The following is a 27,342-nucleotide window of genomic DNA, read 5'->3' on the forward strand; positions in this document are numbered from 1 at the left end:
AGACATAAGACTACCACCCTGGCCAGGTGATTTGAATGAGACTAGATGGTTCAGCTAGATGGATGAGGCTGGCCAGGTTAGACAGTAAAACGTAAGAGGGCAGTGACTAAACTATACGTCACTAAGTACTTCAAACATATACAATATATTTTGCTTTTTACAGACAGAAGAGAAGTCCATCATGGAGGTGGAGTACTTCCTGATGGAGCAAAGCAATGACATCATCATAGGTTTGCAGTATGAAAGTCAGTCCTGCACAAAACGTTTCTGAACATGGGGTCTCCAGGACTGACATATGGTATATGATGTCATACGGGTGTTGTTTATTTTTTTTTTGTTTTTGGTAAATCATTCTTTAATTTGTAATTGAAGCCTACTGTGATTGCACATTTAAGAACTGCAGTGGTGTCAGAATATTTAAGATGTATTTCTGCCCTAGTCTGGTAACCATGAAGGAAGACGAAGCAGCAGAAGCACTACAGCCATTCTTTACACTGAGAGCAAATCGTCACAGTGGAGGAGAGAGATCACATTCACATTCTCTCCTTCTTCATATTTTGTTAATGTGAGTAACATGCACAGGTTTTTGGACCACAATCAGAATCTAAACAATTACTGTGCTGTTTTGGATTTTTAAAATGTCAGACAAAATGCAGAAAATTTGTTGACTGAAACTGTGGCTATAATATTTTATAGTTGTTTATTACTTTGTATGACGTTGTTAACATTTTTATATTATGTTGGAAATACAGTCCTTACTCTAACACTTACATTGGCATATTTGGAATCAAACCCCCCGTTGCACCACTTTGCCCACTGTCACAATCGCTATTGTTTCTGACTACCAACATAACAAATGGGCATGAATGGGCCTGTCCAATTACATTAGTAATATACTATTTTACCATTAGATTGCATGTGTGGTAGCACAAAAAAGCCCATAGGGTCTTTTGCTAATTACAAGTTAGAGAAGAAGCTTTACATAAAACAAACCAACAACAATAATGATAAAAAGAACCATTTGTTTATATAGCACTTTATATTTTTGTGACAAATTCTCTAAGTGCTTTACACAGGAATATCAGCAAAACATTAGAAATATAAAATACCATGGTCTGAATAAAACAGTAGTGCAATTATAAACAACAGGAAGTGAGCCACTTTAAAAAACACCTATTGAGTTTGTATTTCTAACACTCTCTGGAACAGGGTTGCCAGGTTTCTTTAACAGATTCCAGACTGTTAAAGACTTGCTCAAAGCCTGCCAAAATACATGGAGAATAGCCCAAATTGTGCATAAAAACAGTAAAATTAGCATCTCAACCTTAATATTATGACATTGCATTTACAACAAACATGGCAACACTAGCCTAATAAAATGGCCATATTTGTGCACTAAATATCAGAGCAAGGATACAAAAAAACATAAAATTATAAAATGAACAGCCTTTTCTACTGTAATATAGAGGGAACCCAAACAATAAAAACATTTTAGTTCATTTTAATGACAACTTCTAAGTCTTTAGAGCATGAGTTACCACATCTGGAACTTTGCACATGTACGGTATTTCTTTTATTTGATTACTTAATAACCAAATGAACCAAGCTGGCCTCTGAAGCCAGCCCAACTCAGACTTACATAATGCCTTTAGCATAAAAAGCTTAAATAAGAAAGCTTTATGTAAAACAAAAGTAAAAAATATGAAAGAATATAGCATACATGCCAAATATCAGAAGAAAGACAAAGTCATTAAAATGAAAGGAGGACAAAACACATTTATGTGATTTATGTAAAAGAATAGGCATCAATGCTGAGCACACACAGATGTTACCAAAAGCGGGTATGACATCCAGTATGAATGTAAGGTGCCATTGATGGTGAATATCTGCTGCTGGTGAAGCCTTTGAAATTCAAAATCAGTGTTAAGATAGTGGATCATCCTGTGGAATACATGACACTTTTTAAGTATTTCAGTCTCCATAAAACTCATTGTAGCTTCTCATGAAATTACAGAATATTTGGTATTTCTATTAACTTACAGTGGGGGATAAAAAAAAATTTTTATACATGAAATTATGTTTGAGTAAGGTGCAGTTACTGCATATCTTTATCAAGTGATTACCTCAGAGGGATCAGAAGGTTTAAGCTCAGAGGCAGTTAGAATGTCCATCTCTGGAAGAACCTACGTGAAGAAACAAATCACACAAACTGTTCTCAGTAAACCAAAAAAGGTTATTCCATGCAAACTAAGCTAATACTTGGTAGGTCACATCATGGATTCTCATGACAAAAATTAAACAAAAAGCATATTTTAATTCATGCAATCAAAAAAAATTGTGCCTCAAAAAAAAGGCTTTTAGTTTTAATTTTTTCTATGAAGTTCACCTTAGCAGATTAACCAGATCAACTGAGTAATACAACACTAAAAAACATCTTATATTAAATAAAATACTTAAACACTTATTTCCATTTTTCTAGCAAATCTATAAAATAATAATTCCCGAATTTTTCTGTACAATATATTTACATGAAAATTTACATTTACAAAAATAAAATCCATATTAGAGGCCTACTTGACTTTTCTTAAATAAACACAAGTCAGTCTGCATTAAATATTCTACAGAGCTATAATAATACATAATATATTGTACTGCATAAAATGAAGATATTGCCAAAATAATTTTGAGAACTGATTCAAAGAGTAAAGTCAAACTCTGACACAAAAAACTTTAACCTGAAACTAGTTGATTTAGATTTAAAACACTGTTTGGAGTGCAGTTTTTAAGTAAAGGAGTTATAAAACTTGCAAAATAAATGAGAATAAAAAAATGTAAAGTGAATGAGAATAGAAATTAAAAACATGATTAAACAATAGATTTTAAAAGAGAAAAATCATGAAATTTAATATCCAGTAAAAAATTAATTAGGAAAATTAAAAATCAAATTAAAGATTAAGTTAAGCTAATAGAGCGGCATTAGAGGACAGAAGAGCAGTAGAGCTAACAGTATTTAAACTGAGCTGAAAGCTGCTCAAACAGAAACGTTTTCATGCTGGTTTAAAGTGTCCAGTGTCGGGGCTCTTCTAGTGCTCCCTGTCCACTGGGTCCATTTAAGAGCAGCATAGTATCTAAACGCTGCCTCTCCATGTTTAGTCTTCACCTTCGGCAGGACTAACTGACCAGTTACTAATGATCTGAGACTTCTGCTCGGCTCATATCGCTGTAGCAGATCAGATAAATATGCTGCTCCTGCACCATTGAGACGTTTATAGAACAGTAACAGCTCCTTAAAGTCTGTTCTGGAACAGACGGGTAGCCACTGTGAGGATTTAAGAACTGGGGGTGGGGTATGTTTTCCTTCTTTTAGTCCTAGTGAGACTCTGGCAGCTGCATTCTGAACCAGCTGTCTTTTTTGGGAGTCCAGTTTGGAGACCATTACAGTGATCAATCCTGCTACAATTAAAGGCGTGGCTGAGTTTTCTCCAGGTCTGCTTCAGTCACAACATCTCTGATACTGTTGATTTTGTGTATTAAGGTGATAAAAAGCTGATTTAGTAACTGCTTTAACATGACTGATAAAACTGAGATCATTAGTACACCAAGGTTACGTACTAGTTCTTTACATTTAAGGGCTCTTGAATCCAAATTATAGAGATTATGAAATAATCTGTTTTATTCAACTGCAGAAAGCTCAGAGGCAGTTACAATGCAGGACCATAGTTGTTTGGGGAGAGAGACAAGTAGATCTGAGCATCATCTGCTGTGGTAAGATATGCCATAGTCTTTTAGGATTTGGCCAAGAGGAAGCATATATAAATATATAAAAAGAATTGAACTGATCGATCAATTTGAAATTGGTCTGTAATTACTCGATAGAGTTGCTCCTAGATTGTCCTTTAAGAGAGAGAGATGTGTTAGGAAAAACGCCTGACATGAGTGAGGTGTTTACTATCTGAAGTATGTGCTATTGAATGAAACATGTTGTTCAAAAAGTTGTTTGGTAACATGTCAAGACTACAAGTGGAGGATTTAAGATGACTCACTGTTTTGATTAAAATTTCATTATTGATAGATGCATTGGGACATTTTAACCTTTATGTGGTGATGGAGAGGACATGGGCTCTTTGGTGCATATAGATGTATTAATGCCTTGATTGATATTATAGATTTTAGTGTTAAGAAGTATGCAAACATATTTATTACATTCTCAGAAGATACTAATTCTGGGTCCATATATGTAGGTGACTTAGTTTGTCAACAATGGCAAAGAGTATTTGCTGTTGTTGATATTATTGTTGATAATGCTAGAGAAAATGAAGATGAGGGTGGAGGAAAACTGGGCTGATTTGCTTAACCTGAGGGCTGGCTGACAGAAAGCGAGGTTAGAAAGCAAAAAAAAGCTTAAAGTTGTCAATAAAGTTCAGTCGTTTGTCCTGCAGCTTTTATGTAGCCAGTTGTTTAATCCAAACAGCCTTGAGGACATTTCGCTTCTCCCTGCAGGCAGAGGACCACTGATAAATGCCTGCATGTTGAGCTTCCTGAGTGTGTTAAAGAGACCATTAAAGTCACGTTTTAATGCCTCAGACTCCTGCTTCCTCGTGTCATTATTGCACACATGATCAATGACGCCCTTCACTGTTGTGTATTCGGACAGTAATGTAGGAAGCTTTTCATTCAGCTCAGAGACTGTGATGTTTGGCTCACATCGAACTATGAATTTGTGTTTTTTTACACCATTAACAGATTCAACTCCAAAGACAAGGGTGTCTGCTTTGGCCCAGACCAGGGCCCAGTGGCTCTACCAGGGTGCTCTGACCAGCTGACACTTCTGGTTCTTTGTGTGTTATGATCACTGCCCTTAGGACACTCACTGAGGCCTTGCAATGGGTCAAATGTGTTCTGCACATGGAGTAACTGGGACAGATATTCTGCTCTGGCTTTGTGAGGTGGTTTCTGAGCAACAACTTTAGCATTAGCATTAGCAAAGCATTAGGCCCAGCTCTGTGTGTCTCCGCTGCCCGCTGCTCTGTTAAGCCCTCTGCATGTTGACACTCCCACACGCTACTCCTCCTGCATCACAGGAATGTCAGTCCTTAAGTTCTGATAACAAGCTCCAAAAACTCACCTCTAAAACTGTCATTTTTTGTAGATGTCTGTAACAATTCTGATAGCACAGACGCATTTTGTAAGTTTCTACTTTGATAACCCGGCAGAAACCTTTCTAATTCCTGTGTTGACAGCACTACTGTAAAAAGTACAAAAAACAAACAAACAAACAAAACCATCCATTGGGTTTGCAGTGATCTTGAACTTTCTATTTGTATAATGAGCTCAAACATAGTAGCTTGAAAAAAAAAACAAACTTCTGAAAATAGAGAGAAGAAATGAAAGGTAGCAGAGCTAAGCAGAGAAGCATCTGAATGGCAAGTAAGCAGGAAAAAACATCCTATATATATGAGCTTGACCATGAATGAACAGCTAGCATTTTCAAAAACAGCATCATACCTGAGGTTCTCTTTCTGTTTGGTCTTCAAAGTTTTGTGTTATTCTGTTATGAATGATAGTAAAGAATAAAGTCATGATATTTATTCTGTGATTCTCTTGCATATTTTAGTATATCATTAGCCAACTAGCAATCACTATCTAATTCTATGTTAATCTGTTGCCTCATGACTCATATTTGTTTTTAATTTAAGAAAGTGAAGGGTAAGAGTCCAGCTTATATACATGTTTGTGGAGAAACAAAAGCTTCTCATTTCTCCCCTAGTAAACAAAAAAATTGCATGTAAATTAATATGTTTTGTGGATTGCGTTTAATGGGGCTTACCTGTGTCTGATTCTGATCCCTGTATCATACAAAGAACAACCATACAGTAAGACAATCGTCATGTACACATGCATTTGTGTGCCATTCAAATAAAACTAAATTCTGCAAATCTAAATGTATATGCTAGTCTATTATATAAATATTTTATATCCAATTTGTTAACCCTTAAATGGCCAGGGCTGTCCTGGTGTGCTCAAAGTTTTATTACACACTTCTATAAGAATAACACAGACAGTTTACATGGAAGTCCCTGTAGTTCCTGAACAATAAGCCTTAGTATGTAATAAGACAGATTTTAAGGGGTTAAATAATTTTTCAGTAAAAAACAGAAATATATTATTCCAGGCAAGTTCACTGAGCATTTCTATGAAAAAAAAATACATACATATATCTGTGTGTGTGTGTGTGTGCGCTTGTGTGTGTATGTATATACGTATGATATACACGTATGAAATTAGAATTAGAACCTGACTACTGATGAAGGCCTATCGGATAGATAACACAAACCATACATCAGCACACAAAACTTGACTGCCATATGGCTGATAACAGCTGTGGTAAATCTGCTGTTTTATTTTACTGTGGTCTATATGTTGCAAGATGGAGCTTCACATGACATAAATATAAAATACTGAAAATGCTCCTGACAGTACTCACAGACATGATAGACTTGCAAAGTCAGCCATCCAGAGGCAAAAACTGTCTCAAATGGTAAGATAATCACACGTAGATCTTCTACAGCTCTCACACCGTTTCCTAGAAATGAACAGTGGATACAGCCATAATCATTCTAATTAAACTAGTAGCAGACTCTAAGGTAAGCTAAACTTTATGTGCATTACTATATTTACTGAAAATCATTTTAATATAATGTCTAACAATGAATAACATCATAGAATAATGTTAAGATCATTCTTAACTTGTTAACTTAGCTGCTCACAGTTGTGTTGATTAATCAGTCTGATTAAACAAGACTATACAACACTCACATCAGTAATTAAAGCATTCTGTGTAAAGATTAAATGTTAATGTCATTCTTTGTGTTCTTTTATTTAAGTTTGCTTAAAGATGTCATGTAAAAGACAGCGAGTCCTCTTCAGCATCTAACATTGCTCTGATTAACTCCAGTGTTAGTTTTAGCATTAGCTCATTTGAAGGGGCTGCTTCTGCTGCTAAATCCTCCTCTTTATTAGACATGAAAACCTTGAGATTTCATAAACAGTTGTTTATTTATTTAAGTGTAAATTTCATGGTTGATATAAGTTTTGTTAAAACTTTTAGCTTGATGTACATTTTTTTTCCATATAGCTTTTGACATTTAGTTTGTCCTTTAAATACTTTTTTCTTAAAAGTATTTTAAGAAGACTGGTGGAGCTTAGGCCTGGCAAATTGGTTTACGTGTTGAAATCTTGATTAAATCTTTTTGAACCAGCAATGACTGTGTCTGTCATTTGTTTAGACATTTTTACTAAACACAAATTAAATAAAGTTGAATAAACACAATAATGAAATTCTGACAATACCTAATTATGTACAACTAACATGATTAAATATTTTATTGAATGAACGCCAACGTATAGAGCTCCATTAACGGTAACTATTTATGTGGAACCAATGTTTGCAATTAAATTACATGAATCTAACAGATTTTTCATAAATCTGAAATTTCAGAAATAAGATAAGATTGAAATAACAGGACTAAATGGTGTTGGAGTAGCTTTTTGCGTATATTGTATTTAATATAACGTACAGTATATTGCACTTGTATATTTTTAACACATATATTGCACTTCATTGAAATACTTTTGATTAAATATTTTTCTCTTGAACCAATGCAAATTTACAGGGTTCTGTTAACCAACGCCCACATTTAAAATATGTAAATCCAACAGATTTTTCTCAGCGTATGGAGATGGAGATTACCTGCTTTCAGGCATAATTCTGCAGCAAGGGCCATAGAATTTACAATATTCAGCACTACAGCTCCAAACATGTAAATCAGAATGTGAAGAAAATCTGCAATGCAGAATTAATTAATTTATGAGTTTTACTTGCATAAATAACTTTTAAAATATGCATAGTTAACTATTACAAGAAACACATCATAAATAAAAATCATATTAGACTAACCAGGTAAATCTTTTGGATGTTTGAAAAAGGATGTTGCTGCCAAGACATGGATTAATGCAGTCAAAGCCATGTATCCACCACAATCTGTAATCATCAAACAATGTCACTTATATCAAAACAATTTTGTGGGAACAGTTTTCATGGATGCCAAGTCTATAAGATGCAATGAGCAAAACTGTAATATGTTGCAATGCATTCATGAAGTGTTACAAATATTTATAAAAATATTACACTTCATAGCCACCTATTATGCATTATGAATTGTCAAAATAATGCCGTATAAGTAGTGTTCATGATTTTTTTTTTTTTATATTGTCAGTCCCAGTTTGCATGGCGCATTATTACTAACAAGCCTGCTTTGTCATAAATGCACACTGACCCATGCTACGATTTTGTTTTAACAGCTCATAAATTATATTTAGCTGGAATTGAATAATATCTTAGTCATTTTAATGCATTATAACATTAAATAAAAAATGTAAGAAGTAAAATTACAATTGAAATGCTTGTTATTATGACTATAGATTATTACTAATAGATATGTGATATTATAACCCCATTGTAAGAGCTTTTAAAATGTACCTATGAGCTCTAAGTTAGACATTTTAGACTAAAAGAAGTATTAAGCATTTCTAAAGTTCTAAAAACTAGTTTTGCATTCCATTACAGAAACCCATCTACCCATCATGCCTTTCCCTCGTATCCCCAACTGAGATTACACAGAGTATGACAATGCTGTTGGGCAAAGGCGGTGGAGAATGATTACCATGACAACGCTAATTTCTGCTAGCACCTCTATGATGGCTCTATACTACGCTGTACTACAATACTATGTACTTAGGATGCTTGAGTCTTGCTCAAGGCTTCTCAACAACATCTTGATTAAGAAAACGAAAGAGACAGGGTGGAGTCAGCGATTAGCAAGCCGGCGACGCCGAGCACAGGAGAGTGGGGAGGAGGGGGGTTAAGGCCTAAGATGTGAAAAAAAGTTTGCGATCACTTGCCACATTCACAATTTTTGTTATTTTATATGCAATATTGTGGTGTCAGTGTAGAAATAGAAGACACTGTAAACACAGCCCTTCAAAGGAGTACTCTTTAATCAACACAGCAGCAGGGGAGACCTGCCACTCAGCACTACTGAACAAAAGTAAGGCAGGGTAGGTCACCTCAAACCATACATCTCACATACACGGCGACACTAAGCCCACCAACCAGCCCCACACACCAGCAAAAGCAACACAACTAACACATATACACATCCCCAAGCCCACAACAACTATCTGTAAATTAAAGTCTCTTACTGCTGCCACAGCAGTACTCGTGGTGCTCTGTATTTTTGTATTTTTACAAGTTTTATTTAATATTTCAGGAATTCTGTTGGCAAAAAGGTCATCAATCAAACTTCTCTGCTTATACTAACCACTTCCTATGTGTCACGCGTCCTGGTTCTCAGCCGGACACTCATATCATCAAAGACTCCATTTCCCAGAAACCCTCAGTCAGTCATGGGACTTCTTCAACCAATCACAAACCACCCAGCAGATCATGAATAAATCCTCCAGGCTCATCTTTATCTGTGTGTGTCTGATTCGCAAACCCAGCGTTACACTCCCGTTTCTCTCCCTACTCTTATGTATTGGGCTTGGCTATTCTGACTATTGACCTGGTCTGATGTTAACCCCGCTCATCTCCATTTGAATAAATCTTCCAGGCTCATCTTTATCCACGTGTGTCTGATTCGCAAAGCCAGTGTTACACTATGTAGGAACGTAGTTTCCTGCAACAACCAGACTGGCAGACAGCTAGAAGTCTAACAGACTCCTCAAATAATATGGAGTTAGGCTTTAAATTAAAGCATGTACTGAGTGATTCAATGAAAAAGCCACAACATACAAAGTAATGCATGTCTTACAAGCTTAAAGTGTCAGGGTTTAAACCAGAGTTCAAATTGAGGATTGAGGTGGGGGAAACTTGGACCCCTTGTAAAAGCAAAGGGATTGATCGTCGGGGTACTGGGGTACTTCCTTGAATAAATTTTCTGAAAAATATTAATGACCTCACATGACGTTGACATTGTCTTTTCCATGTTTTCATCGTGTTCAATGGTAGATTCCTCCTTGCAAAAAATTGAAAAATCCTAATAAATTAGCTAAGTAGCCATACTTTGTTGGTTAACAAACTAGCTAACTAGTTAATTGTACAACTTTAGCTAGTCATGAATTATCCTACTGTTAAAATGTGTCTTATTAATATTCATCAGTATATTTACACAAAAGTATATTTGGTATACTGGTATGTCTGTTTGTACTGTGCAACATTCTAAGTGTGTGCCAAATACGTTACAGCTCTGTTAAATAGCCAGACTCTCCACCAAGGGTCCCCCCAAGACCTCTGACACAATTTGAATTCTGGTTTAAACTAATGGTGCCATAGGTAGCATTAAACAAAGCGTGCAAAGACCAGTGTACACCACCATTATTGATAGCATTACATTGCATTACATAATCATTTATGCAGTGGAGATAATTTAATTTCACATAAAATTTCACAGAGTGGTGGCCAATCAGAATTAATCAGAACTGAAGTGCTATTGGAGAAAGTCAAGTACACTACATTGCCAAAGGTATTGGCTCGTCTGCCTTCACATGCATAGGAACTTGAGATCCCATTCTTAATCTATAGGGTTTAATATGATGTCGGCTCACCCTTTGCAGCTATAACAGCTTCAGCTCTTCTGGGAAGGCTTTCCACAAGGGTTAGGAGTGTTTATGGGAATTTTTGACCATTCTTCCAGAAGCGCATTTGTAAGATCAGACACTGATGTTGGACGAGAAGACCTGGTTCGCAGTCTCCGCTCTAACTCATCCCAAAGGTGTTCTATCGGGTTGAGGTCAGGACTCTGTGCAGGCCAGTCAAGTTCTTCCACACCAAACTCGCTCATCCATGTCTTTATGGACCTTGCTTTGTGCACTGGTGCGCAGTCATGTTGGAACAGGAAGGGGCCGTCCCCAAAATGTTCCCACAAACCTTACGCTCGGCACAATGCGGTCAGACAAGTACCGTTCTCTTGGCGACCGCCAAAACCAGACTCGTCCATCGGATTGCCAGACGGAGAAGCATGATTCGTCACTCCAGAGAACACGTCTCCACTGCTCTAGAGTCCAGTGGCGGCGCTTTACACCACTGCATTCGATGCTTTGCATTGCGCTTGGTGATGTAAGGCTTGGATGCAGCTGCTCAGCCATGGAAACCCATTCCATGAAGCTCTCTACGCTGTTCTTGAGCTGATCTGAGGGCCACATGAAGTTTGGAGGTCTGTAGTGATTGACTCTGCAGAAAGTTGGTGACCTCAGCGCACTATGCGCCTCAGCATCCGCTGACCCCGCTCTGTCATTTTACGTGGCCGACCACTTCGTGGCTGAGTTGCTGTCGTTCCCAATCGCTTCCACTTTGTTATACCACCACTGACAGTGGACTGTGGAATATTTAGTAGTGAGGAAATTTCACGACTGGACTTGTTGCACAGGTGTCATCCGATCACGGTACCACGCTGGAGTTCACTGAGCTCCTGAGAGCGACCCATTCTTTCACTAATGTCTGTAGAAGCAGTCTGCAGGCCTAGGGGCTCGGTTTTATACACCTGTAGCCATGGAAGTGATTGGAACACCTGAATTTAATGATTTGGATGGGTGAGTGAAAACTTTTGGAAATATAGTGTAGTTCAGTTGTTCAGCAGAGCTGGATCTTTTACTGAGTCTTTTACATATTCACATATTCATGTACAGCTTCACACTGTGATATGTATTAACTCTATAGGCACTTTAAAGGTATGTTACAATTTACCCCATTAAGTCATAATGTTCTATAGGCTTTGACATAAATTTCCATAATAAGCAATATAACATAAAAGTATCTTGTGGAAAGACATGTGTGCTCATGTCAGTTACCTTCATGACAGCTAAAAATGCTTTTACCAAGATATGAACAGAAACTGTTATTGGCTTATATTTACATTTACCAACTAATGTTTGATTGCCCAGTCAGTGCAACATGCTTGTTTCCTCAGTCAGCTGCAAACCTTTTGAAGGCTAATAATCCTGTGTATTGTGGTCTGTTATCAGTCATTATTTCATCAAGTCTACCAAATAGGGACATGTACATGTGCATTCCTCGGCAGGACAGGGGAACATACATTTTATTTACAACTCGCAGATTGTTTATGTACTGTCTACATATACATATAGCATCTCTTTATATATTTATTTTATTAAATTAAATTTTATATTGACTCCTGCACCAAAAGAATTTCCTTGTGCATCTGGTACTTGATGAATAAAGATTCTAGACTGTAAATCTAAAGATTCTATCTATAAAATAATTTATGGACACCGAGCCAATAATGTAATACTGTAACTGATGAAAAAACCTACTGACAGTCGGGATCAGTCCCTGTTGTTGCTTTTTTAGTTCTGAACCACTACATGCAATGTATTGTTAACAATTCATAATGCATAATAAATAGGAATATAATGAGGAATGTATTTTTAAACACAGCCACATTTTATGAATGCATTATGATGTGAACAGAACCAAATGCAGAACTGGTCTTTGAAATACAAGTTAATACTCATAACTGTAACAGTTATAGTAACACTAATTAAAAAATAAATAAATGAATAAATTATTAATTAAAAATGTAAGTAAAATTTAATAAAAGACTTAATACAAAGAAATCCCAAATAATTGCTTAATTGTTCATATTATGAGCAAATGATTTTAGGTCAACAAGTTTAGATCAAATTTGTTATTTTCATATGCAAATGAATCTTTGTTTTGTAATTGGAACAATTATATAAAATTTTAAAAGTTTTAAATAAAAATAATAATAATTTACTTCTCTCCCCACAACAGACGTCTTAGGAGTCAGTTTGATTTGCTTGTGATTTTAAAGATCACTAATAATTTACGATTGCTTTCCGTGCTGTGTATTTACTGTGGAGCAACTGAATGTTTTTTTTACCTTTCTTGTTTTTCATGTGCATGCTGATATAATGAATGCACACCGTACCAAATGCAATGGTCAGAGTTGCAGCAAGGACAGTGCAGCACAAATCTGAAAAGGGAAATACATTTTGTGCATGAGCTAAACTGTCCATAAAACACAAATACAGTCATTACTTCCATAATGTTGGCTAGAAATGTAGGGAAACAACATTATTTAAATATAATATTAAAACCTGACTGAGAGATTACATTTAAAAAATGAAATAAAATGTAAATAACATGTACACACTCCAATAAATTCACTTGTGGGGATTTGTTAGCACAACATTAGTTGATTTAAAGTTAAATATTATTTTTAGTGTTGCATTTATGTCCAGTTATTTGTCCATATTTCAGTTCACTGAGTCATTCTGTAAACTAAACTTAATATTTCAGATGCAATTGTGAATCCGGGGAAACTTTAATAATCCATAACTAAAATCTATTTGGAAGACATGATAAAATTTGAACAAAATTTGATTGCATGCAGGAAAAGTGATGAGAGTTTCATACTTACATCCGATCCCTCTCTGTTGAGAGCAACATCCTTGTCTAGAACATGTACAACGTAACATACAAAGCACTGATAACCACGCAATGACCTGTATTAGTACTTCAAATGGAAGTATCCATGCTGAAAATAAGAGCATTCAAAAGGTATTAAATGCAGAACAGTCATACACAATAAGCACATGTATTAACCCCTTAAGACTCCAGGCTTGTTACATACTAAGGGGTGTCATTCATTAACTACATGGACTTCAGTGAAAACTAATAGCTTTTAGATAATAGATAATAGATAAAAGGAACTGGGGAGCACTTGGGACAAGCAGTGTGTACTGGGCGGATACTGTGGTGCACAAACATTAGTGGCACATTGTATGCTCAGTGGGCCAATCACAATCTCAAGTGTTTCAGATGCTTACCTGTAGTAATATTCATTGTGGTAATGCTGATGAGAACATAAAGACTGACTTCAGTCACACTGATGAGAGTCAAAATAACAGACGATAGAACAATATGGGAGCCTAAGAAATTAAAATAATCAGCGATAATTAGTTGATTTATGAGAAAGATTACAAAAGTCAATTTAAATACATTTATTGAAGGTTTAAAGACCAGCAGAAAGTGTAAGAAAATGAATGAATGACACTACAGTAGTTTTTATTTTAAGTTTGCTCTTACAATGAACTTACTGTGCTTATGAAGTGCTATCATCATACTTACGTTTAAAGGGTTTTCCTTGAAAGTAGTGTCTTTGCAGAGAGAGGACCATCATATTTCCTAAGATCATAGGGGCCAATACTGAAGGTATCTGAATGCTGTCTAAAATACCCCAAAACATATGTATGAATGTTATGCATTTTCCCAAATTGGCAAATTGAACTATAAGTATGGGCAGGAGAGAGTATGATGTTTTGTGGGTCATTTTTAGCATTTTAAACTTTAAGGTTCTATAACTGATTAACTATATTTGTAACACTATTTTAAGCTCTGCCTCTTTACAATCAATTCACTATTAGCAAGCAATTTAGAATGACCCAGTAAATAGAAACATATCATTAGTAAGCAAGAAATGTGAATTATATAATGTGTTAATAAGGTCTTCTAAAAATATATTAAGTGTTTGTAGAGTGACATATTTATTCATTGTAATTATTCCTTGATTAACATGTCACATAAAGACAAAGTATTACAAAAATTTTGTTTACATATTTAAGATTTGAAACTGGCGTATAGTATTCATTCATGAATAGTATTTATAACATTTAAAAATACAGTGAAATTCTTGTACTACAGCAGCTCCTATTTATAAAAGTATATGTTAAATATGAATATTACACAGGAGGCAAGTTGGGGAGGGAAGTATACTAGAAGAATATTGTACATACTAGACAAACAGACCAGACAACAAGTAACAGTAAGTAAGTAAGGGGCCCCCAGCAGTGCAGGAGGTAGTAAGTAAGGAATGAGGTAGATGGCAGTAATTACACTGTACTGTGAATTTAGAGTGCAAGATGTTGCTGCGTTCTTGTTGTATGGGGCAGCCTAACCTCTTCCCAGTTATCACTTTGGGTGTGAGATTTCTGGTGGTAATGTGTTGTGGTGATCCTTAACTTATGGCCACTGAACATCAGTAAAAAAAAATAATTTAATTAATTTAATTCCAGACCACTTTTTCTTTCATTTGGACTGTTGATTTTTCATTTCAAGTAGGCTTGTTTTTCTCAGATGTTGAGCTTTTTAGGAAACTAAAAAGCTTAAATATTCATGTCTGATTGGATTTTGTAACATTTAACAAGAGTTGAGTGATATACTTTGAAAAAGTAGTGATGGTTGAATTGCTAGGTCATTTTATTTATGTAAATATTCTGTTAATATGTTTCATGAAAATGACTTATCATTAAAATAAAGTACTAAAACTTTTTTCCCTGGCTGCTTTTCCACTATTCACCCAAATGGTCCTCAGGGCCGTACTGGGCTGTTCCACTCTGGTCTGGACTTGTGAGACCAGTTACGGTGTCTGTTTCTATCTGTTGTACCACTAAATCAAAACCAGGAAATACCTAAGAAAACTACACAAACAAATGGCTAACTGCTAACAGGCTAATAGCAACATACACGCCATCCACCACAAAACATGTTTGATTCCATCTGTCACTCCATTTCCAGTCTCTCTCTCTCGGCTGCTCTCATCTTCTTTATCCTCTAAACAGGTGTTATTTGAACATCTGTTACTGAAACAGCCTGTACTGCGGTGGGTTTTACCTGTAGCCGGATAACTACATTAGCATTACCGTCGCCCGGCAGGGTTCAACTCAAAGCACCACAGAACAACTCTAATTTTATCTTTCTGTCAACACCGGTCATTCAAATTTGTGCTCTCAGATACGAGTCTTTATCCTCTAAATGGCTGTGTTTAATCATCGGTTCACTAGAACCCAGCCCGTACTGCAGTTGGAGGCACCGTGCACTCACATTAGCATAACCAAGCAGGCTACAGCTTAAAACACTAACAGAACAGGTCTGATTTCGGCTTTCAGTCAGTCCCACTGACAATACAGATCAGTCGACTTTGCTGTCACTGTTTTTATCGTGTATACTCATCATAGCAGAGCAGTTAGTTGAACCAAACATACACCGTGGTATTTGGATCGCTTTAGCTGAGATAAGTTAGCTATGAGTGAAGAATAGACAGTAGTGCTCCTTTATGAATTAGAAAAACAACTATTAGAAGAGTTGCCCCTTGGTATAGTGAACAACTTTGCACATTTAACACACTTCTTAACAGTGTGAACAAAGAAAAAACAGGCTACAAATTCACTCTTGGAGGTCTGCAGAGTTATACTGAAATGGAGCTTACAGTAGAGGGAGGGTGTATTTCTTGTGATTTTTTCTTTTTTTATCTAGTATTGTGACTTGCAAGTAGTTCTGGAATTCAGACTGTGTGGTTACTCAACTACATTCTGGATTAGATATTTCCATATTCTGAACTATGTATCTACCATTTACTGCATTAGTTATTGACTGTTATTGTAGTCCCGTTGTTTTTACACTGTAATAAAGGCAGCACAAAATATTGTTAGGGATTTTTTACTCCATAATGAAAGCAGTGGAGTGCTAGCTTACAAATCTTAGAACTGTATAACTAAAATATACTGTCAATTATTCAGTTGTACTTACATTCAAAATTTTCTGTACTTTGATTGCTTAAAATAAAACCCAGCAGAGCAGCATTGCATAGCTGTAGGACCACGGCCGAGTGCATCTGGAAAGCACAACCAGCTGTTGAATAACAAGGTGAAAATTCTTGTTTAGTTTCATAGAATTATGATTACAGTCAAGTTAAACTGTCAAGCTAAAAAACTACTTATAACTTTGTGGTAACATGCTATGGATGAGTGAAAGAGATAAAATATGCAATTAAAAAAAAAATTCTCTTACCTAAAACAGCAGCAATGATGAAACATATGCCACCTAGTACCACCATTACAGTCAAAATATGGTTATTTGCTGTTTGCACTTGGCTAATTTGTCCAGAAAAAACTAAAGAGACAATAAGATAGTAAGAATAATAAGAAAATAAGACAATAAGAAAGGAGATAGTAAGATAAAAAAGTATTTTTATGAAAAAAGTGAACAGTTTGCAGTACACACTACACATTTTTATATTCCTCTGAACATAATTTGAGCACAACAATAATAATAATAATAATAATAATAATAATAAAAATGAAAAGGAAAGGAAAGTGAAGACTTTCAAGCATAAATCAGTAAGAACCAAAAAGGTGCTCTAGTATGTTTGTGTATGTCTACAATGAACATATCACTACTTTCGGGTCATATAGAAAATGTCCTCTGTATATGTACGTAACGCTGCAATGAGGAGTGAAGTAGTTATGGAAAGTGCATCTGTCTAAGATTGCTAATGGAAAGATACATGCCAAATCTGGTGAAGATCAGAATGACAGTTCATGAATTTGTTTTGGAAAAGTCAGATGTGTTATGTCATCCACTGTTGTCAAAAGTCTGTCAAAAGTCTGTCATTTACTTTGCATGAAATACTTGACATGAATATCAAGTTTTCAAATGACTGGACAAAATGTGCATGAGTTTGAACAGTTTTGATCCAGTTATGGATAATGGTCATTAAAGTTATGCTAATTCAGAGCATCAGTCAGCATACTGAAGATTAAGAGCTGTATTTAAGGCTTGGCCACACTCGTTTTTGGGTGTGGTTGCCTTTCTGGACTAAAATGTCAAAATATTTTATATAATTATTAAATTTCACCCATTTGCACTGTTTGCATTATTTGTTTTACTGGCTTCTCTTTATCTATTGTTATGATCTGTTACGAGGATCTGATAACATTGTAGGTTACATTTATATAGAAATTCACATATTGCTAAAGTGCTCACAAATTTTCAAGCAGCTCTGAAGGTAATACAGCAAGCTTTCTTTAAAGTTGTTAGGATTGAGTTTTACTAACGATCCACTACTAAATACTAATGTATGTACATTGCAAGATAACTATCACATTTTTAGCCTAGATGCCTAGCTAAGGAGCTAGCAAACTAAATGGGTACATTACTTATCTGATTCTATACTAACCTGTGGACTCAATTTGGAAATCAAGTATAAGTGTAAAATCCTTCTAAGGGAAATAGTTCTAAGGGAACTATTATAAGGTAATTTGCACAAAATTTATAATTACAGAATACCAAGGAGAGAAAGAAAACTGAAGCAAAAGGAGCTAAAAAATGCAGCAAGAGGCATCATAGCTTTTTGTGCTCTGATGGGGCTCAATATGCAGCAGGTGCCCTTTTTATTTTTTTGCCCCTGCCCTTCAAACAACCACTGTTCCACTGAGTCCACCACTGGCCTGGCCATTCTTACTAAGTGCACAGAGGTACCTATTTCTTCACAGTTGAACAAGAATGATAGGTTCTTGATCTTTCACCCACTGGAACATGGAACTCTCCTTGTAGCTTAAACTGATATGATATATATCTACTACAAACTAGTTATATACTGTATGTCTATCAATATTTGATATATGAATTCTCTATCTCAGTTGTTTGTTAAGCGTCTAACCGTTCAGTATGTTGTTAAGTTGGAAAAGGATCTCATGGTGGTCGAAATGGACTGTCTTCAGATCAATGACCCTATGCCCTTGTTGTCAGTTTACTTTTTCTACATACATTTACTTACAAAAGAGAATCAGGAGGACTTGGTCCAAATGTTCCATACCCTAGTGCTCCCAGCCATTATTATGAATGACAAATGTTCTCAACCCTAAGGATCTACATCAGGGATGAGTTGCCCTGAAAGTGCACCATGCATTAGTCCTGTAATACATGCTCTGCCAGGAGTTGTCTTGGGATGAAGTGTACATCACCAAGGCTCATTACTGCAGCTCTAAAATCTCTACACTGGCTTCCAGTTAATCACAGAATAGAGTTTAAAGAGCTGCTGTAGAGTTTTAACAGGACCAGGAGATCAGAGCTCATTACTGCAGCTCTAAAATCTCTACACTGGTTTCCAGTTAATCACAGAATAGAGTTTAAAGAGCTGCTGCTACTCTATAAATCACTGAATGGTTTTGGCTCAGAATACATCTCTGATCTGTTTAATAAACAGAGTAGGTCTCTTGGATCCATGGAATCAGGTCAGGTAGCCGAGCCCAGAGTCCAAACTAAATGTAGTGAAGCAGAATTTAGTTGTTATGCTGCTGCAACTGTAACAAACTGTCAGAAAATCTTAGATGAACTCCAAATGTAGAGATTCTCAAACCTGGGTTAAAAACATTTCACTTCTCACGTGTTTATAATTGAGTTCTAAGAACACAGGGAACACACTACGACATGCAGGGCAGTGGGAGTCCGGGAACAACACCCACCCCCCCAATTCTACAACTGTTCTAACCCCCATGGCCACCAACAATTTTTTAAAAATGGGATGTCTCTGGGATGAAAGAGGTGGAAGATGTTACAAATTGACATTACATTACTTTGGTTACATCACACTATTGTTTCGCCGTTCTTTATGGTTTGGTTATGTGCCGGAGTGGTGTGAGAGAACAAGCTGTACCCAAGCAAGCCAGTTGTTAATTTATTGAGGTCTTCAGCTCAATAAGGATGCCGTTCTTAGTGTCCTTCGCAGTTTCTCTTATACTACTATAAACTTTTTGTTTCATCTTACAGCCATAAGAAAATATAAAGTGGTTATAATCTGCTGTCAGTTCTTTTTTTGTTCTTTCTTTGAACCATGTTTACATGTTGTTTACTGTATGCATACATTTGTCATGTGTTACTTAAGTAAGAAAAAAGAAATTACTTAAGATATCAAATTTTACATACAGTACTTCCTGATACACCTACCTCATAGTAGATTTTTATATTTCACTTACGTGAACATGCAGCCAGTATTATAACTGAGTGGTAAACTGGAACAGCCAATGTCTTCACTGCTTTTGTCAAGCGCTCTGTGAATTACATTAATTAATTTATTTTAAAAACATGGGGTATGTCAACAATAAGTTATAAGTAGTAAATATAGGCAAAATCTACAGGCAAAGAACTGAGTAAATATTATAAATTCCTATTGGTTCTCACTGCCGTACATATTAGAAGTTCAAGATGCCTATCTATAAGTCCATACAATGCCAACATATAAGCATTTTTTGCTTAACACACTGCGAAATTGAGTGCACAGCACAAACGATTTGCATTTTATCCTCTGTTCACTGTGACGTTGGAGCGGTGCCCTGTTGTGAATTATCTCATTGGTTGTATTTGTAAGTTTGGTGGTAAAAAGGTTGAATTTAATCGAACTTTGTGTGCAGCAGCAAGGCATCTCTGCCTTGGGCGTGCTTATACTTGTAGTTGGGTTCTCTTGGTCCAGACCAAAGCAGAAAATGAAACTTTGTTGCATTTTAGTTCTGGTTTCCTTAGCATTTACACTGATATTTAACATCAAACCAAAAGATGTAAACAAAAGTCACAGATTTTACGCCGTACAGACGATTTTGTAACATTCAGTAACTGTAATATCGTCCACTGAACTTTCTGAATCGTGCTGTTTTCTGTTCTATCTAGGCTCATTGGTTTTATTTATGTCTTGTTTTATCTGCCTTGTGATATTAGAGTAATAAGCCATGAGACTCCCAGCATTACTGTGGTTACAACGCAAAGCAGAGTGAAATCCCTGTAACAGCATCATGTGGCTAAGTGCTTTTACAGAACGGAGAAACATGTTTTAGCTTTGGGGGTCTCAGTCCACTTATTTGGTGCTTATTCAGATGGCAGTGTTCTCATTTGCTCTAACAAACAGCACTAACAGAGCAATCACACCAGGGTTCGTCTAATCAAACCAAATCTGTCAATTCTAATTGCGCCCTAGTTGAACACTACTGCCCTCTACTGCTGAAAATATATATTATCACTCATCATCTGCAGGGACACTAGAATACTCTTTTGGAAAGACCTACTTGGCAATCTGTTGAGATAAGGGAAGGTCTTCAGCAGCATGAGGGGCCGTATGATGCTGACAGTTGAACAGGTCACAATCTCAGTCAGATACCCTGTAAAAAAAAATAAACTTAACTTATGTCATGCATTGCAGCTTCACAGATTGCATGAGTGGTGGCATGTCTGTTAGAAATGAAAAAGATGGTTGTGAATTTACCTTCTGTTGACCACAAGATGAAAGCTGCACACATACAAATGTTTGGGAAAAGGACCAGAGACGCATGCATCTTCATCGCTTTTCCACTAGTTGCTAAAAAAAAATACAAGCTAGTTTGCAAGTGTGAATACAAGATGAATTTGTTTTAGGAGACAGATAATGACTGGTGAAATACCTTTCTTTCTCAGGAGGATGAAAATGGGAATGCAAAGTCCCACTGCAAGAAGCAGTGCAACGACACACAACACCAATATCAATATATGGAACACTGAGAAACCTGTAGAAGGGAGGCAATATATTCACACAGAAATGAAATGTATGTGCTGAAGATGTTAATGTTCTTCATTCTCCAACCACACTTATGAAGCACTAATTACACATTCAGTGGTATGACTAGACAATAAAGTGTGAATGAAATGACAAAAAGGGGGTAGATAGTGTTACCTAGACTCTGCAGAACTACGAAGGTATGTGCTGACAGATGACCAACGTGGACCTCACACATGAATTCTCCTTTATCCTCCATCTTTATATCCTTCAACTTTAGTGAGAAATTGCCTTTGGAGATTTCACTGTGAAAGAATTCGACTCTCCCCTGATAACTTTCATGTGAATAATCTGACAGGACCTCATTGTCTTGATAAAGCAGGATGGGGATTTCCGGGTCTGTCCTTTTCCAAGACACTTCCTCTATCTCGGTTGCTGGTACGTGGAAATCTACAGAACAGTTCAGTATCACCTCCTCACCCACAGAAGCAGAGATAGGATGGTTGGCCCCTTTAACCACAAGATACTCTGAAAGAATTTAGAGGACATAGATGGACAAAGTTTGACACAATAATACAAGTGAATTCAACACTGTATTTTCTTCAGCAGCGAGGGGCACTGCTTTTCTTTTTGTAAATACTGATGTGTGACGTGTTCAATAGCCCAAAATGTTATTCTGTATTTGAGAAAATCAATATGGGGAAAAATCATTGTGTTAGAATGTAACCCTGATCTGGATAGGTCACATAGAGGTCATATAGAATAAGGTTACCCACCGATGTCTTTCAGCTCCACTTCAGTTTCACCGGAGTCTTGGCCTGTATTGACTTTACATCTGTAAATTCCAGCATCCTTTTTTACCAAATGATTTATTAAGATGGAGAAGTTCCCTTTGGATATCTCATCTGGGAAGAAGTGTACTCTACCCTGAAAAGACTCACTCTGCAGTTCTGGTCTGGTTTCTCCTTGCTGGAAGGTAATTACCAAAGAATCTGTCCTTCTCCATTCCACCTGCAGATCCTCCAGAGGCAAGGAGTTCTGAGAAAAGCATGGCAGTAGAACTGTATCTCCTAGCTGGGCTACAAGAGGATCAGGGGGCCCTTGGACATGTAGACCTGGATTAAAACAAAACAATAATCACATCCATGTATATACATAAATACAAGACCAAGCAAGTTTATATTTGCAAAATTTACTCATACCTTCAGTGACATAATAGGTGAATGTATGTTTTACAGGGCTGCTGCTATGTGTATATGCTGAACTGGTAGAGATACATCAATTTCCTACACTTCTACACTCACTGTCCATTTTATCAGCTCCACTGACCATATCAGAGAACTCTGTAGTTCTACAATTACAGACTGTAGTCCAGCTGTTTCTCTGCATACTTTGTAACCCTGTTCCTCAGTGGTCAGGACCCCCACAGAGCAGGTATTATTAGGGTAGTGGATCATTCTCAGCACTGCAGTGACACTGATGTGGTGGTGATGTGTTAGTGTGTGTTGCGCTGGTGTGAGTGGATCAGACACAGCAGTGCTGCAGGAGTTTTAAACACCGCAGTGTCACTGCTGGACTGAGAATAGTCCACCAACCAAATACATCCAGCCAACAGTGTCCCATGGGCAGTGTCGTGTGACCACTGATGAAGGACTAGAGGATGACCAACACAAACTGTGCAGCAGCAGATGAGCTATCGTCTCTGACTTTACATCTACAAGGTGGACTGACAAGGTAGGAGTGTCTAATAGAGTGGACAGTGAGTGGACACAGTGTTTAAAAACTCCAGCAGCACTGCTGTGTCTGATCCACTCGTACCAGCACAACACACACTAACACACCACCACCACGTCAGTATCAATGCAGTTAGTGAGAATGATCCACCCCTAGGCTGGGGCTGTTTTTCAGGGTTTGGGCCCCTCAGTTCCAGTGAAGGGTGATGTTGATGCTGCAGCACAAAGACATTTTACACAGTTATCTGCTTCCAGCTTTGTGTCAGCAGTTTGCTGTTCCTGTTCCAGCATGACTGAGCCTCAGTGCACAAAGCAGCTCCATAAAGACGTGGAGTGACCAGTTTAGTGTGGAGGAACGCCAGTGGCCCTCACAGAGCCCTGACCTCAACCCCACTGAACACCTTTGGGATGAACTAGAACGGAGATTGTGAGCCAGACCCTCTCGTCCAACATCAGTGTCTGACCTCACAGATGCTCTTTAACTGAATGGGCACAAATTCCCACAGACACTCTCCAAAATCTTGTAGAAAGCTTCCCAGAAGAGTAGAAGCTATTATAGCTGCAAAAGGGACCAGCTCCATATTGATGTACATGGTTTGGAATGGGACGTCCAACAAGCTCATATAGGTGTGATGATCACATGTCCACATACATGCTACCAAAAATAGACAACATCTGTATAAGGAGTTTGCAAGATTGAAAATGAAACCCTAGTCCTGAGAGCCAGCAGTCGGCAGAGAGCATCCGCATTGGCGTTCTGAGCCTCTGCACCTGAAATCAAAAATCTTGTGAGTAACCCTGGAATTAGGGTCTTTTGCCTTGACCATCCACCAGAGTGGCATATGATCTGTTATGAAGGGTAAAAGGCTTACAGGTAAAGTGGAATCTCAGTTCTTTGATGGCCCGTTTAGTGGTCTCCTGTTCCAGGTCCCTATGATTTAGAGTGGATGATAACATTGTCTATATAGGCTGCATGCCTACCAGTCAATGGGCCTCAGGACCATGTCCATCAGCTGTGAGAAGGTGGTGGGAGCTCCATGGAAGCGAAACAGGAGAACCTGTTAGTGCCAGTTACCTGTGAATGTGGCAAAGGTGGTCTTCAGCCTGGCCTCTGGCATGAGCAACACCTGCCACTATCCTTTTTCATCAGCACTGTGTTGAGTATTTTCCCAATACCACCTCTATGACTGGGGGTTACTAGAGAATACATCTGTGTTATGGTCGATACATGTTGCATATTTCTGGCATTGTTGGGCGGACAGCTCCTCACCATAACAAATAAGAGACCTGGCAGGGGGCTCTTTGGCATCTACAAAAGCTGATACAACAGGCATAGATACAACCTATTTATTCAGCAGATTAACATCATAGGTTTATTCTAGCCTTCTTTTTCCCCTGGCTGTTCCAAGCAATAATTATCAGGATCCAGCTTCTCCTTGACTGTAGATGCACCCTGCCATGTCACCAGGACTTTACAGGTAGCTGTGGGAATGAGGACCAGGACTCTGTTTCCAGCCTGTAATTTCTGGTCCTGGACTGGTTGTAAACCTCTTCTGGGCTTTCTGGGCCTTCTCCATATGCTCCTTTACAGTGGTACAGATACAGTCAATACAATGTTTCATTTTTTGATCATCACTATGATCACTAACCAGCCTGAATGGGGACAGTTGTTGCGCCCAGGCTTCCTTTACCACATCCAGAGGTCCGTGTGGATGGCAAGCATAGAGAAGTTAAAAGGGAGAGAAACCTGTGGATGCCTGGGGCACTTCAAAAACCACAAACAAAACATAGAGGAGTAGTAGGTCTGGAAGAGTCAGGAGACAAATAGGATGCCCTGAGTCTATGAACAGGTCTATTTTTCCATTATCACTTTTTATCATCTGTTGTCTGGGAAGGATGTGAAATTTATAGGACCACTGGTGATTCTCTGCCACAGCAGCAGCAGGACTCAAGTCTATTTGAGTGAGGATCTCTTCCTTTAGGTCTTTCTACCTGTGAGCCTGCACTGGTGGTAGAGAGAAATAAGCCAGTTGTGCCTCTCCAGTGAGAAAGAGGGTGAATGTAGAATTAGGAAAGTAGGATGTAGGAAAAACTCATTGTCATGTCATTCACAATTTCCATTCCCAGTAAGCTGCTCTTGTAGATCAGTGGCTAACTTGTCCTTTGTCCTTGTACTTTAAGGTACATCTGCTGTCTATCCAACTCTCCATATTTGTCACAGTGTTTTATCTCGGATTATCGGAAATAATTAGGTATTCCGGCAATTTCTGCTCTCTGGGTGGCCCCAGCTCCATCATTTATTCTTCTAAATTCTTGCATTTCGTATGATGAGCAAATAGATATCATATCTTGTTAGTCTAAACACCACTTTGAAGAGTAAGCTTGTTTTATGTCCTAGTTTTATTTTCGTTTTGCATGTTACCGCTAGGACACATTGTTAAAGAGCATGGAGACACTTTTCATACTTATGTAGATGACAATTATATTTATCTGTAGTACCAAATGATATGAGCTCCTTAAATAAATTGACAACTGTCTATCATGCACATATGAATGGATTAACAGAACTAAAAACTAAATTTAGAAAAAAAAAAAAGAAACAGTCATCATTGGCAAAGAATTACTGAGAAAAAATAATAGATCTAGCCTGAGAAATCTGACTTTAAAAACACAAGATACAATTAGAAACTTGTGTGCAATATTGTATTCAACATCATCATTGAAATCATGTTAAGCAAATTACAAAAACAGCATTATTTCATTTAAGAAATATAGCACAAATCAAGCTTTTTCCTCATTACAGTGTTTCACAGTGCACTGTTTATAGGGTTACCAAAAGCCACAATAGACTGGCTACAACTTATTCAAAATGCTGTAGCTTGAATACTAACACATAAATAAAGAAGAGCATCATTACACTGGCTGCCTGATTCTAGATTTAGTTTTTAAATTCTTGTTAATATTTGTTCTTGTCCTTGTTATTCTTTGTTTTTGTTTTTACTGTCTTTCTGTCTTATTGTTTTACATTGAACTGCATTTTATGCATGAAAAGTGCTATATAAACTAAGTTAATAGAACTGTTATTATTACTGCACAGGTAGACGGAATAGCTTAAATAAATATCACCAGAATAGCTCACTAAATACATTTTTGAAGCAAATGTGGCAGGCAGACAAGAAACTGTAGCTGAAAAGAGGCTGACCTCTACAACAGGACAATGACCCAAAAATGACCCAAAACTCAAGCTGAAGCTTTTGCAATGACCCTCACAGTCCCCCGAGCATTCTGTGCAGAAGAGTGGGTGAAAATGAAAAAGAATAGAAAGACTTCTAGTTGGATACAAAAGTGTTTGCAAAACTATATATTAATAAATATATAAACATATTGTGGCACCAATCAGAAGAAGAGTCAGGTAAGGTGATAGTTTCTGCTCAAAAATGATATTTATTATGTGAACAAGGCAGAAAAGCCAGTGGTAGAAACAACTAAAATAGAGGCAGATCACTCCTAGCCCTGTACTTTCTCTGTGCAACCAGTGGCAGAACGCCACCATATCAATGCAATCATTGGCAAAGGGTGTACACTGAAAGACGATGCATTTATGTAAGTGTTTTATTCATGTAAAATGATGGACATGTTTTAAATCAGGCAAATTCAAAACATTCTTTTTCAGCATATGGTTGTCAGTAGCAATATTAGGAAAACCAGAAATCAGAAATTATGCGGGTTAGTTAAAATACTATTGCTATCATTACTAATAATTATACAAAGTAATCACTCACCTCTTTGTACACTCTTTTAGCCCTCCTAGGTCCCACATGGCATATACAACACACGTCTTCTAGCATTTTGCTGAAATATTTCTGATTTGTAATAATAACTCTAGACTTCTACTGGTCAAAAATAAAATGATTCTAATGTTATATTGCTCTTGGAAACCGAATCCCCAGTCCCCAATAAATGACTACAATAAAACCTTACCTTCACATCCAACAGCAAAAACAAGTCCTAAAAACAATGATAAACACATCTCCCCTTAGAAGAATGAAGTAAGGCTACAGAACATAAAAATGTTATTGGTTCAAAATGAATCTTAAAAACCACTGATGAATTGGCAAACTTTAATCCACACATTTCACTGTCTAAACACA

At 37.1% G+C, this 27,342-nt stretch overlaps 1 protein-coding gene across 1 annotated transcript; it reads right to left on the reverse strand.

Annotated features, from left to right (window-relative positions):
• Positions 1 to 1,794: 1,794 nt before the first annotated feature.
• Positions 1,795 to 27,342, reverse strand: LOC118809634. The gene is made up of 20 exons (XM_036573113.1): positions 27,173 to 27,342; positions 22,235 to 22,573; positions 21,636 to 21,986; positions 21,367 to 21,468; positions 21,192 to 21,284; positions 20,995 to 21,087; positions 19,915 to 19,989; positions 16,949 to 17,050; positions 16,688 to 16,789; positions 14,231 to 14,329; positions 13,930 to 14,031; positions 13,521 to 13,637; positions 12,981 to 13,073; positions 7,958 to 8,041; positions 7,751 to 7,843; positions 6,485 to 6,583; positions 5,828 to 5,846; positions 5,506 to 5,548; positions 2,124 to 2,183; positions 1,795 to 1,941 (listed from the first exon to the last, which is right to left on the reverse strand). Exons 1-20 carry the CDS (start codon positions 27,219 to 27,221, stop codon positions 1,924 to 1,926), a joined length of 2,133 nt encoding a protein of 710 aa, XP_036429006.1. The 5' UTR covers positions 27,222 to 27,342; the 3' UTR covers positions 1,795 to 1,923.

Source organism: Colossoma macropomum, unplaced genomic scaffold (genome assembly GCF_904425465.1).
Source record: "Colossoma macropomum unplaced genomic scaffold, Colossoma_macropomum, whole genome shotgun sequence".
Taxonomy (NCBI): Eukaryota; Metazoa; Chordata; class Actinopteri; order Characiformes; family Serrasalmidae; genus Colossoma; species Colossoma macropomum.